A 19,777-nucleotide genomic window follows, 5' to 3' on the forward strand; every position below is an offset into this window, starting at 1 on the left:
TAATTATTTACTAATAAACTAGTGTTTTCTGAGTCGGTGTCGCAAGGATGAAGTTGTCGATCCTGACTCGCCATCTGCTCAGACGCGCCTTTAGAGAGAAGTGCATTTTTACGGATTATGATTATAATGAAAGAGTTTTTGTTTTTGATTTGTTTTATTTCGTTAAGTAGTAATTTAAAGCTTATCTATAGATATATTTATCATGTCTGTGAGGCATGTATTCGCTGAGTTTCGGTCCATTTTTGTGAAGCACTCCTGTTGAAGACCGAGACGGCAGAAAGCACATCGTGTTTGTCTTCTTTATTTTATAAAAGCACAACGTTTTGTTAATATTGTGAGTGCACACAAATAAAAATAGACCCTTTACAGTTACGAATGATGTATTACTCTTACCTTTATGAGTAAAAATGACTGGCGTATCCACTGAAAAAAACACAAGTGATGCGCTGGCGCCTCCATGTCCTGCAAAGCCCGCTTTAGCTTCCACTCTCCGCACAAACTATTGGATACAGCGCACATTTATCTAGGTTTAACGTTCAAACATTGTTATATGCTTGAACAGTTTTATATCTATAGATTTTATTTTAGGCAAGTCATGATGAACGACATTTGTCAGTAAAATAACGCCATAGTGTAGTGTACACATATATCTGTGTTTCAGTGTGGTGGTCATTTTAAGGGTAGACACTTTTGAGCCCCCTCAAAGAGGAAGATCTGCTGTTCTAAAAAAAACCCACAAAACATTATCTGTTTACACTTCTAAGCAACAGGCATCAAGCCAAGGTCTGAAAATAACCATAAGGGCCTGTGACCAGGTTTAACAAGTCATCTTCAAACAGAGGTGAGAATATGTTCAAAGCATCTTCTTCCTCTTTTGTAACTCGCTTTGGACAAAAGTGTCTGCTACATGCATACATTTAAATGTCTTTGACTCACTTGTCTTTTATGCTGAAGTTTTTCTGTTCCTCTAATGCATGCAAGAAACAACTGAGAAACTGCTTATCTCTGATCAGCGCAGCAAAGGCCTGACATTTCTCATCTAAAGTTGTCTGCTCAGAGTCCTGACCATAAAAAAGACAGAGATAAAACATTTCGTTTTGTACAATGTGATATATACCACTAAAGACACTGCAGCATCTTACCTGCCCAATGTCTCTGATCATGACTGCTGCCAGAGGACCAGCCTAGTGAAAATGACAAAATATATATTAAACAAACAAACATATATAGCAACTCTACAAGAACAAAGGGAATTTCAGACAGATACAAATATTGAACCTCAGGAAAGAAGATTTTTGAGGCAAAGTGCTTGTAATCCAGGAAGGGTATGGCTCCAACATTATCGATTAAATCCGATGTTTCTGTTTGCAAGTCAACAAAGCCTGTCAAAACAAACAAACAAACAAACAAAACATAAATGCATAATGTAATCACACACAACAAGACTTGAAACATTTCTATGAAGTATGACAGCAATATGAGCATTTAAGGGAGTAATGACATTTTCATGTTTACAGAGGCACGTTTGCCTGCAAACTACTTAAATAACCTACATAACCTGTGGTGGTTATGTAGTTACTTACAAGCTAAAAAAAAACAAAAAAAAAAAAACACCCAAAGTCTCCATGACATTCTGGACCCCAATATTGCTCGTGATCCTTTTTCAATGTAAGTTGTTAAAAAAATGTTTTATGGACTGCCATGCATATTGCTTAGAAAAGTAATAGTCGCATGATTTGAGGCATCATTTATGTCCTGTGCACAAATGGGAGGAGTTACACACCAAAGTTGAATATTTAGGGTTACTTGTGTGTTCATAACACTAACCTTCAGTATGAGCAATAGTGATGCTTGCAAACACCACAGAGACCAGCATTTCAAAGATGACCAACCTTGTCGTATGTCCCTTCTGATGTTGCTTTCCAGCATTTCTAGTTGCTTGTTCATTCTCTCATTCATTTGTCTCTGGCTCTTACGGTGAACAATGAATCCAACTAGACAGAGGAGCAAACACATTCATTAATACCTGCAGGACTATTGTGAAAATATGTGATGCAAATCTGAAATCACTTACCAACAGCACCCAGAATTATGAGCAGAATCAATGCAAGGACGGGTAAAAATATTAAACCACTTTGCGACTCAAGGTTTTTAGAAAAATTCCCAACATTTATCTGAAAATTATAGTAAACGAAGGAAGACTTTGTATGTAAGATTTATAAGGGTCATAAATAATTTACAATAAGTAATTAAGACAATTTGCATAAAGACATGAATATGTACAATCACAGTGAGTGAGTCCACTGCTGGGACGGCTCCTGATTCTCCTTTAATCTTACAGATGACGGCATTGGACTCAATCTTCTCCAAAACACACCGATACTGCTGATCTCCCTGGACTCCCGTTACATTCACCTCACTGATATTCAAATTCAAATTATCGTTCATTTTCTGAGGAACAGAGAGTGTGGGATGGTTTGGAAGTTGTGAGTTTCTCATGCTGATAATAAATGTAAAAGTTAATTTAGAGTTTTAAAACCAGGGGCCAGCACTCATACCAAAAGTGCAGAGAGTAGACTAAAGTTAAACTCGCGGTATCATTAAACTCACCTTAATGTTCACCTGTAGATCGTTGGCCACCTGTAAGGTGGTGAATCCAGTGAATTCTGGATCAGGCTTGTAGGAGAAATAATCCACACAGTTCACATTGGCGTTCCCAACATTCAACAAGAAGCTAAACTGACCACCGCCATCATAAGGGTGGGAGTGAAACCACATGTCCTGAGAAAGAGAGACAACGAATATATGACTCTAATACATGTGACATTTGAAGCTACATGTAAACATGTGACATTTAAAGCTGCATGTAAGCTGTGAATACACTTAGTCTCTTTAGTCGATATAAAAATTCTGACAGAAAAAAGCTGATCATTATATTCATGTTAACTGACAAGCAATATTAAATTGAAAATATTAAAATTCTATAATATTTTGTATAAAAATTAATAAAAAAATAAATAAACTTAAATAAAAAATCATAAATAAATAAATCAATTGCTTGAAATGTTTAGGCATCACAACAGTTTAGACGTCAGTAAGGTAAGGTGATTCTTACTCTGAAGTTGTAAGTAGCTGATCTCTGTGCATCATGCTGTGAGCAAGTGCAGAAGTAATGAGTATGTCTTACCCCTGAGCTTGTGTCGTACTGTGTTTTCAGCACTTTATTAGAGGGAAGGACAGTAACTGACTCCACTAATTCCATATTGCTGCCCTGAACATGAATCTTCCTTCCACCACTGCATGAAGGTACATTTAAAACATCTTCAGCAAGTAATACATGATTTAAAAAAAAACATATTTATTAACATTTGAATTCCCCCACTTATTTTTGCATATTTTGCACACACAGTACCACACATTTCAGCAACCAACGGAAGTGAAACAATATTAAGAAAAGCCTGGCTGTCAGAAAGCAGGTTGCTCTCACTAAACCTCTAACAGTTTAAGCTAGACTAGTCTAAGGTCACATGTGAGTTAGTAAACTGCAGATCTCAGAAATACGACAAAGCATGCAGGAAATGACCCAATGACTCTCATTTCTGCTTTCTCGCATATGTTTTTTTCATCTGTTCTGTTCATCTGTTGCGAATCTTATTTTTCCACATTAACAGCATCCTTGCAAATTTCATGACTAAAATGTTCTGTATGACATAGGATTCACTAATTAAAATGTGAAGTTGTCCTCTTGAGGTGCTGATGGGATGTGCAAGCTGATCTGATAGTGGTCTGAAATGGTCTGACCTGCTCCAGCTGACTGTGGGATGTATTCCAGTGCAGACAAAGCATGCAGGAAATGACCCAATGACTCTCATTTCTGCTTTCATTTTTGCTGTCTCGCATATGTTTTTTTCATCTGTTCTGTTCATCTGTTGCAAATCTTATTTTTCCACATTAACAGCATCCTTGCAAATTTCATGACTAAAATGTTCTGTATGACATAGGATTCACTAATTAAAATGTGAAGTTGTCCTCTTGAGGTGCTGATGGGATGTGCAAGCTGATCTGATAGTGGTCTGAAATGGTCTGACCTGCTCCAGCTGACTGTGGGATGTATTCCAGTGCAGCTGGGCTGAGAACTGTAAGTGATCATTTAAATCAGTGAAAACTGAAAACATAATACTTAATACTGAAAACACAATATCCCAATTCTGTGAAGTTGCACACATAATCAGTATGACACTTACATCGTAGACCATCTCAGAGAGTAGATGTTTACATGCATCCTAAAGATTAGAGAAAGAGCAGATCATGTACTTCCTGAGTTCACTTCAGTCAACACAATGAGTTTAGCTATCAACAATGAATTAATAAGAATTTATTAAGGTATGCTATTTCCCAGTACACATATACTGAATCACTGGATCATAGGTTACACGCCATCTCACCTGTATGTTTAACTGTGGTCCAGGTCCAAGTGTCCATTCACAACGCTTGGAGAATGAGGACCAGTGACACCCAGATGAGATACACTGAACACACCTAAATTAAATTCATATTTTTAATATTTTTGAAATAAAAGTTCAAAGAAGTCTTTCAAAATTATTTTAGACTGTGATTTTCTCACTGTGTATAAGAAGCATTTGGTGAATTATCTGTGATACGGGAGCAGTTCCTCAGTGTCAGCATCTCTATGATGTTCTGATCCTCAATAGTAACAGTAGCAGAGACTTTTAAACCTGAACAGATTGCCAAATGTTTCTGATTATAAATAATCATATTCTGACTACATACTGTAAATGCACTGTATATTAGAAAATATAGAACTTCTTTGAAGGAGAACCAACCTCTAGTATAGAGCATCTGGTCAGAAAAACTACAGGAGCAGTTTGGGAAAACTGCAGGCGGATCAGACACGTCACACAGGTTTACACTTTCTTTAGTGAAGGTGCATGAGAAGGCAGGATTTCCTGTGCTCTCCAGATTCAAAATAAGATGTAGATTAATCTGTGTAGAAGAGGACAATGGTTGGTAAAAAGTAATCTTGTAAATGTTTTTTCCAAATGAAAATTCAAGAAAATTGTTTTAGATATTGATGTTTACCTTTCTAGAATAATTCTCTGCCATCTGAAAAGAAAACAGCTGTGTCTGAAGAGAGTTTTTTGGGATGGACACCCATGCAGTATTTGAGCATTCATCTTGAGTAGAACATCTAGATAAAAACAGCATCAACCAAAATATCATTACAGAACTGTTTGCACACTGCTCATCTTGTCCATATAGGTGATAAGAAGTTAACATGCTGTTCTACAATTAGGCATGTTTAGTGTAGATGCAGCTTAGAGCTCCATGGAAAGAAGCCTTGTTCGGCTCCAGAGACAGAATCTCTGGCTTCTACAGGACACCAAAAGTTACACAGTTATAAAAAAAAGGCAGAATAAACAAAATAACAGAAGTTAAAAGGATTTCAATAACTTATTATATAATTTATTTAATAAATTATATAATAAGTGGCATTCATCTTGAGTAGAACATCTAGATAAAAACAGCATCAACCAAAATATCATTACAGAACTGTTTGCACACTGCTCATCTTGTCCATATAGGTGATAAGAAGTTAACATGCTGTTCTACAATTAGGCATGTTTAGTGTAGATGCAGCTTAGAGCAGACATGTGTGATGTGTGTAATATCACATGTAATAAAGGCAGGCTGACCTCTGAGTGTTCACACACCAGCCGCAGAAAGGATCCAGAGCAGCTCTGCAGTCTTTCAGAGTGCTGTATTTAGCACATGAAACCACAGATTCTCTTCTTAACTGCACCGAAAACATGAGCAGAAAGCGACAGGAATGGTGATTCACAGTAAAGTATTTGACATACTGCCTGATTTAGCAACTTCTGGATAGCTTAATTCAGCGGTTTCTAACTGTGGGGCATGGGAAAATTGCCCTTTTTCACATATAAAAAAATGATCTTGGATTACATTTTTGGACAAAGGTATGCCTATAGGGCAAACTATTCCTTTCATATTGAGACTGAAAAGCAGTATCACTTTTTAATTCTTCATTTTAAAACAACAATTACCCTCGCACACCTGTAGGATAAATGACCAAAAACAGGTCAAACATCAAAGCAAAAATCAATGAATCACGCACACTATCAGTACTTGCAAATGTATCAAAAATAGATTTATTTACACCCTTCATTTTATAAATGTGTAAACAACATTTTTTGTATAATTACAATGTTATATAGCCTACAGCAACTATTCATTATTCAATATTTGTATGATTTTTTTAAACTTCCCTAGCATACTATATATATATATTTTATTGTTTTTTAATTGCACCGGCTTTCTAAACCTCACCTGTTTCTTCAGAGCGATGTAGATGTGTTTGAAATCCACTGGATCAAAGTGCATTCTGGGAAGAACTGCTCGTTCATCATCAGATTTGTACAGCACTATTGGACAGCCTGGTTTATATTTCTCATCCAATACAAGCTAGAAAAACAAACAGAAATACTAAAAAATAATATGTATATAATATAATATATAAAAATATGTGTAAATGGAAATGGTGGGCAGGTGTTTAAAAACGAAAACTCGGTGAGTCTAGTGAAAGTAAAGGCATATGTTTGACAGATAGATGAAGGAGACCTTTATGAGTTGTCCATCACTGGTTCCTATGAACAGCACAATCCAGGATCCATTTCTAACTGCTGCCACTGCTGACATTGAGCTGTACTTGAACACCACAGAGTCAGAGAGCGGCTGAAGTTCAGTATCAGTCTGAAACACAAACAACAAAACTCAACTTTATTTAATTCTTGTCTTTAGTGAATAGTTACCTAATTAATTACGTGTTATCATGCAACACATAGGCTATTGTCACAATTTGCATCCTTATCTTAACAAGGTAAAATACTGTTTCATTTGTAAAAACCATATGAATGTGCACTTTCCAACCTCAGAACCACACGGATTTTCACCGTAAGCGCAGAAGCCCTTCACTCGGCCTTGAACGTTACTGATGTCGTACAGAGCCAGCGCGCTGTTCTCCGGATCCTGCTGATTCTGCGCACTGAACACACCTGCCCAAATAACACCGTTCACTGAGGGAATAACGGTGCAGGCGACGAGCACTGGACGAACTTTATCACTGCAGCATCGTATCGTTGCAGCCTGTAGGGATTTGATTATGTCTATCTTTTTCCCTTTTGAGCTGTTCATCCTCAGGACGAGCACTTTCCTCTCGTAGTCGGTCTTTGCATTGAGAAATAAATAGGATTCTGAGGGCGAAACTCTCTGGAATCCATCAACAAACTCCACATCTCTCACTGTGCTCTGAATGATGGCATTTGATAGTTCCGCTATTGTTGAGAAAATCCCACCTGGCTGAGACTCTAAAGTGCTCCGCAAGCTAACAACAGAATACCTGGTGTCTTGAGCTTTTGCATCGTCGTCCTTTTTCCCAACCAAAAGGAACCTCCCGGCTATGAAGGCAACAGATTTCTCATTCTGTCGCGGTCCTACCAAAATATTACTTTCATAGTAAATACTGTTTGTAATGTTATTTATGTCAAGAACTTCACAATACCCTTCTTTAAACGTCCCACACGTTATCAGGGTGCCGTTCACATCAAAAGCCACCAGAGTGTTAACTCTGTTATGGTCAGTGGCATTAGTGATGTCTTTCCTCTTCTCCTCATGTAGATCGTGTCTCGTCTGATGTAGTCGACGGTCAGTAAGAACAAACAACTTACTGTTACCAACTACGAAGTCCTTGATGTCTCCATCAAAGTCCTGCACATCACCGCAAATGCAGTATTTCAAAAGTACAAGTATTCCAAGTAAGTGTCTTCTCATCTTGCACATGCAGCTGAAGTTTAGAGATCTTGTCACAGCGATCAACTGCGCTCAGACGCGTCCACTCGTGAAGTGGATGGAAGTGAAAGCAGCGGCTCTGAGGATGCAGATGACTTCCGCGCAACACACCAACAAATCTGTAGCCCTGATTGCGACATTTCCCAGCAAGCAATAGCCGTCATTACTCGTTTATATATAGACCCGATATAGTCCGGCTATGTGTAACCCACTTCTAGCCCAAATAACCTTGAATTTGATTTCATGACGTTTTTTGGAAAATAACTTGTGAGATTATATTCCATCATGTAAGCAAAGTAACAGCGTTTACAAGGTGTTTGGTTTCATTTCTTTGACATGTTCAATGCTTAGCCTGTGCATAGCCACGATTTAGCTCGTAGTCAGAGCGGCTATCTGTAGCCCACTTATAGCCAAACCTGACCCAGCAAGCAAGTCTATTAGCCGTCTAAACACAGCCCAGACGTCTAGGCTAAAACAAGGCTAAATTTGGGCTGTCAGTGAAAATCTAATAGACGTCTAATCATAGCCCAAGAATAGACTAGTCATCAATTAGACCGCTATTAAACGACTACATATATACGTCTAATAGACGGTGATAATGGGTCTAGGCTAAAACTAGGCTGAATTTGGGCTGTCAGTGAAAATTTAATAGACGTCTAACCATATATACATCTAATAGACAACAAAATGGCAATCCAGACATACAGCTTTTATTTAGAAAAAATAATTTTTTTAAGAACTTAAAGAAAATACAAAATAATAAAAATACAAAAGAATTAATGACAAAATAAAATGTTATAAATACAATGCACTTAAATATAAATATGAAACATGCCAATGTCAGGTGGGTGGTATTATATGCGTCCGTGTACACGTGTTTACCAACCTTAAACACTGATGCCCATTGAGCTGCAAGTTTTCAATCACTAACCCTTTAAAACTCAGTGCCCCCCACAATCTGTCTCTGCCTCTAAAATAGTCTGGCACAACCGACTTCATAACAACACAGTGATAGCTGCTGTAACTAAAAAGTAGCCCAGTACACACATTAACCTCAAATGTACATGGAATAATAAATTCACCCCCTACCGTTTATTACATTGTTTTCTGTTTGTACTGTTTAGGTTTTAATGCTGCATTGCACATCTGAGCTATTTGCACTATTTTAATACTGCTGCAAACTTTTTATAATTGATCATTTTATATCGCCATTTTGAATTATTTGTATTCTTAAGCTTTACTATCAATTTGGAAGTTTCAAAATAAATCTTATTGTACTTGTACAATGACAAATATATTCTATTCAATTAGCTCATGCTCTCTCTGTATCTAAGAAGCCATTGTTCCTTTATCGTTTGTTGTTGGCCCGCTGCTCTCCGACAAGTAAACTTAGTGCTCTCTCGTGTAAAACACTTAAATATAAATATGAAAAATGTAAATATTTTAAATAACTTAAGATATTTAAAAGAAAAAAAATCGAATACAAATCAAAAGCATGTTATCACACTTAACATTAAAACATTACGGATAAATGACAGCATTAAAAAAATGATGAACCCTTTTGTATGCTATATTTAATAATGCTGTAAAATAATAAAATAAAATAATAAAATAATGCTAATTTAAATTATTAAAAAGTTTACTTGCATCTGACAAGAAGCTGCGTGGGCGAAAATTACATGTAAACAATTTTAAGGCTATTTTGGCTATGCTCATCGGTGGTCTGGTTTGCCTCTATTTCGCCAGGTGGGCTAAAAGCAGACTACACGTAGCCCGTCCAATTTAGAGCTAAATCGTGGCTACATATAGACCATGTCATGAAATGACACATATCTTTGTAGATATTATTAACACTGCGAACATGATGGGATATCAACCATCTTATGCGCTGCCTGGCCAAAAACTACAGTGAATGTTTTGAAAGTTATACCATTTAATAATAAAAAACTTTTTATGATCAAACACAAAAGAAAATTCGAGTCAGGAACAAGTCTGTACTCTTTTGGATTAATTTTAATGACAATCTTAATATTTAACATTTATAGTTATAGACCTCCTACATGTTAACAGTTCATGCTGCAGTTTTCTGTAAAATATATAGATAATAATCATTATCAATAATTATTGTTTTGTTTAATGTTTTTATTTAGTTGTAATAATAATCAGAATTAGTTATATTGATATATAAAAACAACATTTTTGGCCAAATTGTGCAGCCCTAAAAACAGGCACAACAAACTCTGTGTTCTTTATACTTTTTGGTAAATAAAGAAAAAGTTAGTCTGAAAACCTTTCTTGTTAAAGTTCAGATTTTGGAATTCACTTAATATTGCCTCTGAAAAATAGTCTCTCATAACATCATGAAGTCTTGTTACACATTGATGCTATTTTTAATTTATTTGAAATGAAAGAAAGATTAAAGTAAAGTTGGAATCCAAACTGTATCTTTCCGGAGCTGAAAAAAAAAGCTGTTTTGACTGCTATATACATAATATTTATTGCTGTAGTTGTCAGGGATTTGGATTTTTGGCCAGCTGTGTTTTTCCTTTTTGTGTGTCTGTGCTTGTGTGTTTGTGAGTTGGTGTATCCCGGGGTGTGGCTATGCTCTCCTCTCTGTGGCTGATTGCTGAATGTGAATCACCTGCTGCCAATCAACTCATCTGCCTCCAGTATTTAAACCCTGGGTCTTCAGTCATTTTCTGCCAGATTGTTCAGTCTGCCTATGTGGTACTGTGCTGAGGCCTCCTAGTGTCTTTAGACCAGTTTTTGTGTCATGTGCTTAGTTGGAGTTCTAATTCTGTTTCTCCTGTGCTTTAGACCTCACTCCACCTGCATTTATCCTGCATTCTGCCTGCCACGCCCGATCAACATTCTATCTGCTCTACCAACATATCTCTGGCCTGTTTGGTTTCCAGCTCACCTCAGCCAATCCTCAACAGCAAAGGAGAGATGGATTGTGTTGCTTGACTTTTGGCAATAAATTAATTATTTGCATCATTTTTTAGTCTGTGTTCTGCTTTTGGGTCCAAAGCTGTGTTTGGTTACAACAGTAGAAATGTATTTGCAGATGCCACTTGGTTCGATTGTTTTATTTTCTGGAAAATGCATACATTTGCGCAAGTTTCAAAAATAAGTTTTTCCAACTTTGTGCACTTCTGTAGGCTATTCCAGGGGTTTTCCAGTACAAATATCTAAACATTCTTCAATCAAGATGTATTTACTTTAGTAGCAAAATGACTGGAGATATTAAGTTTTGGTTTTTGAAAATTTTACGAAAACTAAGTGGGTTTGTGCTTGATATGTCAATGGGGTGAGAGAAAAAAAACTTGATTCAAAGAGAAACAAGATTATTTTTCTGACCCCATTGGTAGATATTTATTCTCGTTTTTAGCAAAAGCTCACTTTATTTTGTAAGTTTTTCAGTGTTCACTTGAAATGTTCTCTTAATTTTAATAATTTGCATACATATTTTATATATCATTTATTTATATATATATATATATATATGACCCTGGACCACATAACCAGTCATAACCGGTCATGAATAAACAACTGAATAAATAAGCTTTCCATTTATGTATGGTTTGTTAGGATAGGACAATATTTGGCCGAGATACAGCTATTTGAAAACATGTAATATTTGGCTTTTTGAGCTTTGACAAGAAGTTTGAAAATGAGACTTACATTATCAATCTCTTGATTATACTTGTTAAAGTTCATATTCACCGTTGTAAATTCAGCAATCAGAAACCTCTTTTTTCTGTGGTACTTAAGGAATTAGATATCTATAGAAGCACCATTAAGGAGAGTACAAACAAAAAAGCTGTAAAAACTGTGTATTTATTTGCAGTGTTGGGGGTAACGAATTACAAGTAACGCGAGTTACGTAATCATATTATTTTTTCAAGTAACTAGTAAAGTAACGCATTACTGTTGTCAGGGATTTGGATTTTTGGCCAGCTGTGTTTTTCCTTTTTGTGTGTCTGTGCTTGTGTGTTTGTGAGTTGGTGTATCCCGGGGTGTGGCTATGCTCTCCTCTCTGTGGCTGATTGCTGAATGTGAATCACCTGCTGCCAATCAACTCATCTGCCTCCAGTATTTAAACCCTGGGTCTTCAGTCATTTTCTGCCAGATTGTTCAGTCTGCCTATGTGGTACTGTGCTGAGGCCTCCTAGTGTCTTTAGACCAGTTTTTGTGTCATGTGCTTAGTTGGAGTTCTAATTCTGTTTCTCCTGTGCTTTAGACCTCACTCCACCTGCATTTATCCTGCATTCTGCCTGCCATGCCCGATCAACAAACTATTCTCTCTGCTCTACCAACATATCTCTGGCCTGTTTGGTTTCCAGCTCACCTCAGCCAACAATCTTCAACAAAGGAGAGATGGATTGTGTTGCTTGACTTTTGGCAATAAATTAATTTGATTTGCATAATTTTTAGTCTGTGTTCTGCTTTTGGGTCCAAAGCTGTGTTTGGTTACAACAGTAGTACTTGTTTTATAAATGCAATGATGCCCATGATCACAGACAGACTTGTCATATAAGGGAAAATTGAGCCAAATTAAATAATTACAGACCCAGATCCAATGTCTAATGCAATAAAGTTTTGTTTTTTTTCTTTGGTGATCATCAATCAGGCCCTATTTCTTGTCATTTATGAGTATTATGTTTATTTTGTTAATGCTCTGTTTATTTTATTTAGTTTTTATGTATACTTCGTTCATTTATATTTTATTTATTTGTTTCATGCATATCGTTTTACTCAAGCTTACTTGCACTCCTATTTTTTTTAATTTAAATATTTTTTACATATGTTTGTTGAATGTGCTACAATTAATACACATTTACACTTAAATATTGAAATAGTCATTTTATGTGCTTTCTCTTCAGTCCTCAAATTTCTATGACAGTTTTTACACTAGTGGGGCCCAATTTCATTATCTTGCCTATTGGGCCCCACAACCCTTCAGGACGGCACTGCTTTCCATACAGACTGAATTGGGAGAGTAAATGTTGAAATTAGTGTTATGTGTTTTTAAGTTAAGGGGAAAAACTGTTCATGTTTAATGTTCAGCTATGTTGGACATTTAAAAGAGTTCCTGTTGTTGATGTTTTTGTGTAGCATTGTTTTAAACACTCTCATCTTATACCGACCTACAGGCAGAAACTGAAATCAGCTAAACCTGTTTTAAGGACTGATAAAAGATGGACCAATGAAGCAGAGAGGGATTTACAAGCCTGTTTCGACCTCACTGATTGAAGTGTTTTTGAATCTGCAGCCACCAATCTTGACGAGCTCACAGAGACTGTAACTTCATATATCAGTTTCTGTGAGGATATGTGCATCCCCACCAGGACATTCTTATAATTTAATAATGATAAACCGTGGTTTACTGGGAAATTCAAACAGCTTCGTCACGCCAAAGAGGATGCTTACAGAAGTGGGGATAAAATCTTGTATTACCAGGACAGGAACAGACTAACAAAAACATCAGAGTGGCTAAAAAACTACTCTGAAAAGCTGAGAAAACCGTTTTCAGCCAACGATCCGGTGTCAGTATGGACTGGTCTCAAGAACATCACCCTGTACAAGACACCACCCCCACAGTCTGTGGAGAATCAACAACTGGCTGACAATCTGGTGACTATGCATGATAACACGTAATTAATTAGGTAACTATTCACTATGACAAGTATTAAATAAAGTTTAATTTTGTTGTTTGTGTTTCAGACTGATACTGAACTTCAGCTGCTCTCTGTGGTGTTCAAGTACAGCTCAATGTCAGCAGTGGCAGCAGTTAGAAATTGATCCTGGATTGTGCTGTTCATAGGAACCAGTGATGGACAACTCATAAAGGTCTCCTTCACCTCTCACTCCAACGCATATGCCTTTATTTTCACTAGAGTTTTCATTTACTGTCCTTCCCTCTAATAAAGTGCTGAAAACACAATACAGCACAAGCTCAGGGGTAAGATGTGTTTATTACATGTGTGGTAACTAAGCTAAAATGTGCTGTTAACCTCAAACAGGAACCAGTCTAGCAGCTCAGAGGACTTCATCATAATACAATTATACAGCCCACATTTACACATAGTGCCTGAGCTCTCATTTGACAGATTTGATCATTGCTTTGCTCATATAATTGTTAAATGCTGACTGTAGTTACTTAATTAGCTGTAACAAAACATTATTTATTGTATTTGTGGCTAACATGTTGTCACGGGGTACACAGACCAGAGAGAGATGAGTAACATTCCAAACAGGATTTATTTAACACAACAGCATCAATTAGGCAATGGGTGATCAGATAGGCATAGCAGATGGAGCAGGAGGAAGATCATACAAGGTGAGGAGCCACACACACACACACACACACACATTTACAGGACTTGAGGAAGAGGTAAACACTTTCCTTTTCTTTCTTGTAGGACGAGTGCACGACACTTGGAGATGGAGACACAGAGCTGATAACTGGAGACAAGGAACTGGACACTGGAGATCGAAGAATGGTAGTGATGTTACGTTCAACACCGAAACTTCGAAGCTTGTATCAAAAAAAAACAACACATTTCACATTGAAGCACTGTATCGGAGCTTGATTCGTTTTGAGAAAAGCACGTGATCTATGACGTCCGAAGCTTCATTCGCCTGAAAACCACGTGACTGCTTCAGTATCTGGTTCAAACGAAGCGAACCTCAATGCCGTTTCCATTGATTTTTTAATTTTTTTATTTTACTTATTTTAGTGCAAGTACACCGACACAAATGAATGACTTTGACAATAAACATTATTTATATAAAATATAATAAAACAAAAAAAATCAGTTGTAGAACCAGATGTGAAACCACTGGCTGTAATGGAACATAACACTTTGGAAGGTGTTATTTATTTTTATGACCACTAAATGGCCACAGCATAAACCATTTTAAAAAGCTTCGCGTAATAATTAACCTTTTTCAAAGGTTCCAGTGGCCAGTGATCTACAGGTGAACATTCCGGTAAAGAGTGACTAAATTGGCTGAATAAACTGTTATTGTTTGTAGTTCTGCCCCTTTCATGCTATTTTTAATAATAAAAAAAAAGAAAATATATGCTAATAGAGATATGCTGAATTTGAGTATGAATGAGGTGAATGTGACGGGTCAACAGAGAGATCGGCAGTATCGATGTGTTTTGGAGAAGATTGAGTTCAACGCCATTATCTGTACAATTAATGGAGAATCAGGAGCCGTCCCAGCAGTGGACACAATCACTGTAAGTCTGTTTTATTTTGGGTAATTATATAACGTTAAATCTCAATAGATAATGGGAAGGAGAAGTCCATAGTTTGACTTTGTTAGATTGCTGCTAAATCTTAGTCAAGTTTATGAGTTTTTTTATCAAGTTTTTTTTCATTATATTTTCAGATCAGCGTTGTGGATTCTTGTCTTCACAGAATGAGAGTATTACCAGGACAGGAACAGACTAACAAAAACATCAGAGTGGCTAAAAAACTACTCTGAAAAGCTGAGAAAACCGTTTTCAGCCAACGATCCGGTGTCAGTATGGACTGGTCTCAAGAACATCACCCTGTACAAGACACCACCCCCACAGTCTGTGGAGAATCAACAACTGGCTGACAATCTGGTGACTATGCATGATAACACGTAATTAATTAGGTAACTATTCACTATGACAAGTATTAAATAAAGTTTAATTTTGTTGTTTGTGTTTCAGACTGATACTGAACTTCAGCTGCTCTCTGTGGTGTTCAAGTACAGCTCAATGTCAGCAGTGGCAGCAGTTAGAAATTGATCCTGGATTGTGCTGTTCATAGGAACCAGTGATGGACAACTCATAAAGGTCTCCTTCACCTCTCACTCCAACGCATATGCCTTTATTTTCACTAGAGTTTTCATTTACTGTCCTTCCCTCTAATAAAGTGCTGAAAACACAATACAGCACAAGCTCAGGGGTAAGATGTGTTTATTACATGTGTGGTAACTAAGCTAAAATGTGCTGTTAACCTCAAACAGGAACCAGTCTAGCAGCTCAGAGGACTTCATCATAATACAATTATACAGCCCACATTTACACATAGTGCCTGAGCTCTCATTTGACAGATTTGATCATTGCTTTGCTCATATAATTGTTAAATGCTGACTGTAGTTACTTAATTAGCTGTAACAAAACATTATTTATTGTATTTGTGGCTAACATGTTGTCACGGGGTACACAGACCAGAGAGAGATGAGTAACATTCCAAACAGGATTTATTTAACACAACAGCATCAATTAGGCAATGGGTGATCAGATAGGCATAGCAGATGGAGCAGGAGGAAGATCATACAAGGTGAGGAGCCACACACACACACACACACACACATTTACAGGACTTGAGGAAGAGGTAAACACTTTCCTTTTCTTTCTTGTAGGACGAGTGCACGACACTTGGAGATGGAGACACAGAGCTGATAACTGGAGACAAGGAACTGGACACTGGAGATCGAAGAATGGTAGTGATGTTACGTTCAACACCGAAACTTCGAAGCTTGTATCAAAAAAAAACAACACATTTCACATTGAAGCACTGTATCGGAGCTTGATTCGTTTTGAGAAAAGCACGTGATCTATGACGTCCGAAGCTTCATTCGCCTGAAAACCACGTGACTGCTTCAGTATCTGGTTCAAACGAAGCGAACCTCAATGCCGTTTCCATTGATTTTTTAATTTTTTTATTTTACTTATTTTAGTGCAAGTACACCGACACAAATGAATGACTTTGACAATAAACATTATTTATATAAAATATAATAAAACAAAAAAAATCAGTTGTAGAACCAGATGTGAAACCACTGGCTGTAATGGAACATAACACTTTGGAAGGTGTTATTTATTTTTATGACCACTAAATGGCCACAGCATAAACCATTTTAAAAAGCTTCGCGTAATAATTAACCTTTTTCAAAGGTTCCAGTGGCCAGTGATCTACAGGTGAACATTCCGGTAAAGAGTGACTAAATTGGCTGAATAAACTGTTATTGTTTGTAGTTCTGCCCCTTTCATGCTATTTTTAATAATAAAAAAAAAGAAAATATATGCTAATAGAGATATGCTGAATTTGAGTATGAATGAGGTGAATGTGACGGGTCAACAGAGAGATCGGCAGTATCGATGTGTTTTGGAGAAGATTGAGTTCAACGCCATTATCTGTACAATTAATGGAGAATCAGGAGCCGTCCCAGCAGTGGACACAATCACTGTAAGTCTGTTTTATTTTGGGTAATTATATAACGTTAAATCTCAATAGATAATGGGAAGGAGAAGTCCATAGTTTGACTTTGTTAGATTAAGCAAAAATCACTACCAGTCAAAAGTTTTTGAACAGTAAGATTTTTAATGTTTTTAAAGTCTCTTCTGCCTCTTCTGCTTGCATTTATTTGATCCAAAATACAGCAAAAGCAGTAATATTGAGTTCCTGTTGTTGATGTTTTTGTGTAGCATTGTTTTAAACACTCTCATCTTATACCGACCTACAGGCAGAAACTGAAATCAGCTAAACCTGTTTTAAGGACTGATAAAAGATGGACCAATGAAGCAGAGAGGGATTTACAAGCCTGTTTCGACCTCACTGATTGAAGTGTTTTTGAATCTGCAGCCACCAATCTTGACGAGCTCACAGAGACTGTAACTTCATATATCAGTTTCTGTGAGGATATGTGCATCCCCACCAGGACATTCTTATAATTTAATAATGATAAACCGTGGTTTACTGGGAAATTCAAACAGCTTCGTCACGCCAAAGAGGATGCTTACAGAAGTGGGGATAAAATCTTGTATTACCAGGACAGGAACAGACTAACAAAAACATCAGAGTGGCTAAAAAACTACTCTGAAAAGCTGAGAAAACCGTTTTCAGCCAACGATCCGGTGTCAGTATGGACTGGTCTCAAGAACATCACCCTGTACAAGACACCACCCCCACAGTCTGTGGAGAATCAACAACTGGCTGACAATCTGGTGACTATGCATGATAACACGTAATTAATTAGGTAACTATTCACTATGACAAGTATTAAATAAAGTTTAATTTTGTTGTTTGTGTTTCAGACTGATACTGAACTTCAGCTGCTCTCTGTGGTGTTCAAGTACAGCTCAATGTCAGCAGTGGCAGCAGTTAGAAATTGATCCTGGATTGTGCTGTTCATAGGAACCAGTGATGGACAACTCATAAAGGTCTCCTTCACCTCTCACTCCAACGCATATGCCTTTATTTTCACTAGAGTTTTCATTTACTGTCCTTCCCTCTAATAAAGTGCTGAAAACACAATACAGCACAAGCTCAGGGGTAAGATGTGTTTATTACATGTGTGGTAACTAAGCTAAAATGTGCTGTTAACCTCAAACAGGAACCAGTCTAGCAGCTCAGAGGACTTCATCATAATACAATTATACAGCCCACATTTACACATAGTGCCTGAGCTCTCATTTGACAGATTTGATCATTGCTTTGCTCATATAATTGTTAAATGCTGACTGTAGTTACTTAATTAGCTGTAACAAAACATTATTTATTGTATTTGTGGCTAACATGTTGTCACGGGGTACACAGACCAGAGAGAGATGAGTAACATTCCAAACAGGATTTATTTAACACAACAGCATCAATTAGGCAATGGGTGATCAGATAGGCATAGCAGATGGAGCAGGAGGAAGATCATACAAGGTGAGGAGCCACACACACACACACACACACACATTTACAGGACTTGAGGAAGAGGTAAACACTTTCCTTTTCTTTCTTGTAGGACGAGTGCACGACACTTGGAGATGGAGACACAGAGCTGATAACTGGAGACAAGGAACTGGACACTGGAGATCGAAGAATGGTAGTGATGTTACGTTCAACACCGAAACTTCGAAGCTTGTATCAAAAAAAAACAACACATTTCACATTGAAGCACTGTATCGGAGCTTGATTCGTTTTGAGAAAAGCACGTGATCTATGACGTCCGAAGCTTCATTCGCCTGAAAACCACGTGACTGCTTCAGTATCTGGTTCAAACGAAGCGAACCTCAATGCCGTTTCCATTGATTTTTTAATTTTTTTATTTTACTTATTTTAGTGCAAGTACACCGACACAAATGAATGACTTTGACAATAAACATTATTTATATAAAATATAATAAAACAAAAAAAATCAGTTGTAGAACCAGATGTGAAACCACTGGCTGTAATGGAACATAACACTTTGGAAGGTGTTATTTATTTTTATGACCACTAAATGGCCACAGCATAAACCATTTTAAAAAGCTTCGCGTAATAATTAACCTTTTTCAAAGGTTCCAGTGGCCAGTGATCTACAGGTGAACATTCCGGTAAAGAGTGACTAAATTGGCTGAATAAACTGTTATTGTTTGTAGTTCTGCCCCTTTCATGCTATTTTTAATAATAAAAAAAAAGAAAATATATGCTAATAGAGATATGCTGAATTTGAGTATGAATGAGGTGAATGTGACGGGTCAACAGAGAGATCGGCAGTATCGATGTGTTTTGGAGAAGATTGAGTTCAACGCCATTATCTGTACAATTAATGGAGAATCAGGAGCCGTCCCAGCAGTGGACACAATCACTGTAAGTCTGTTTTATTTTGGGTAATTATATAACGTTAAATCTCAATAGATAATGGGAAGGAGAAGTCCATAGTTTGACTTTGTTAGATTGCTGCTAAATCTTAGTCAAGTTTATGAGTTTTTTTATCAAGTTTTTTTTCATTATATTTTCAGATCAGCGTTGTGGATTCTTGTCTTCACAGAATGAGAGAAAATACAAACTATTTCTGCCTCAGTCCACAGAAATCATCTGGTCAAGTATGAAGAAGCAATAGAAACAATTCCGGTTTCTCACAGCAAAAA

The 19,777-nt window shown here is 36.9% G+C and overlaps 1 protein-coding gene across 1 annotated transcript in view; it reads right to left on the reverse strand.

Annotated features, from left to right (window-relative positions):
- The window catches only part of LOC107695856 (plexin-C1-like), a 22,134-nt gene extending 14,156 nt beyond the window's left edge, over positions 1-7,978 (reverse strand). Inside the window, exons 1-18 of the mRNA XM_016495935.1 lie at positions 6,967-7,978; positions 6,658-6,789; positions 6,367-6,501; positions 5,715-5,815; positions 5,101-5,209; positions 4,845-5,004; positions 4,625-4,736; positions 4,446-4,539; positions 4,245-4,283; positions 4,089-4,150; positions 3,188-3,296; positions 2,611-2,781; positions 2,290-2,451; positions 2,075-2,174; positions 1,893-1,994; positions 1,279-1,382; positions 1,143-1,184; positions 937-1,061 (exon numbers count right to left, since the gene is read on the reverse strand). Coding sequence (XP_016351421.1) covers positions 937-1,061; positions 1,143-1,184; positions 1,279-1,382; positions 1,893-1,994; positions 2,075-2,174; positions 2,290-2,451; positions 2,611-2,781; positions 3,188-3,296; positions 4,089-4,150; positions 4,245-4,283; positions 4,446-4,539; positions 4,625-4,736; positions 4,845-5,004; positions 5,101-5,209; positions 5,715-5,815; positions 6,367-6,501; positions 6,658-6,789; positions 6,967-7,875 — 2,768 coding nt within the window. The 5' untranslated portion in view covers positions 7,876-7,978. The remainder of the gene's footprint in view (positions 1-936; positions 1,062-1,142; positions 1,185-1,278; positions 1,383-1,892; positions 1,995-2,074; positions 2,175-2,289; positions 2,452-2,610; positions 2,782-3,187; positions 3,297-4,088; positions 4,151-4,244; positions 4,284-4,445; positions 4,540-4,624; positions 4,737-4,844; positions 5,005-5,100; positions 5,210-5,714; positions 5,816-6,366; positions 6,502-6,657; positions 6,790-6,966) is intronic.
- Between the last annotated feature and the right edge of the window lie 11,799 nt (positions 7,979-19,777).

The sequence above is a fragment of the Sinocyclocheilus anshuiensis genome, unplaced genomic scaffold (assembly GCF_001515605.1).
Source record: "Sinocyclocheilus anshuiensis isolate Anshui unplaced genomic scaffold, SAMN03320099.WGS_v1.1 scaffold538, whole genome shotgun sequence".
NCBI lineage: Eukaryota > Metazoa > Chordata > Actinopteri > Cypriniformes > Cyprinidae > Sinocyclocheilus > Sinocyclocheilus anshuiensis.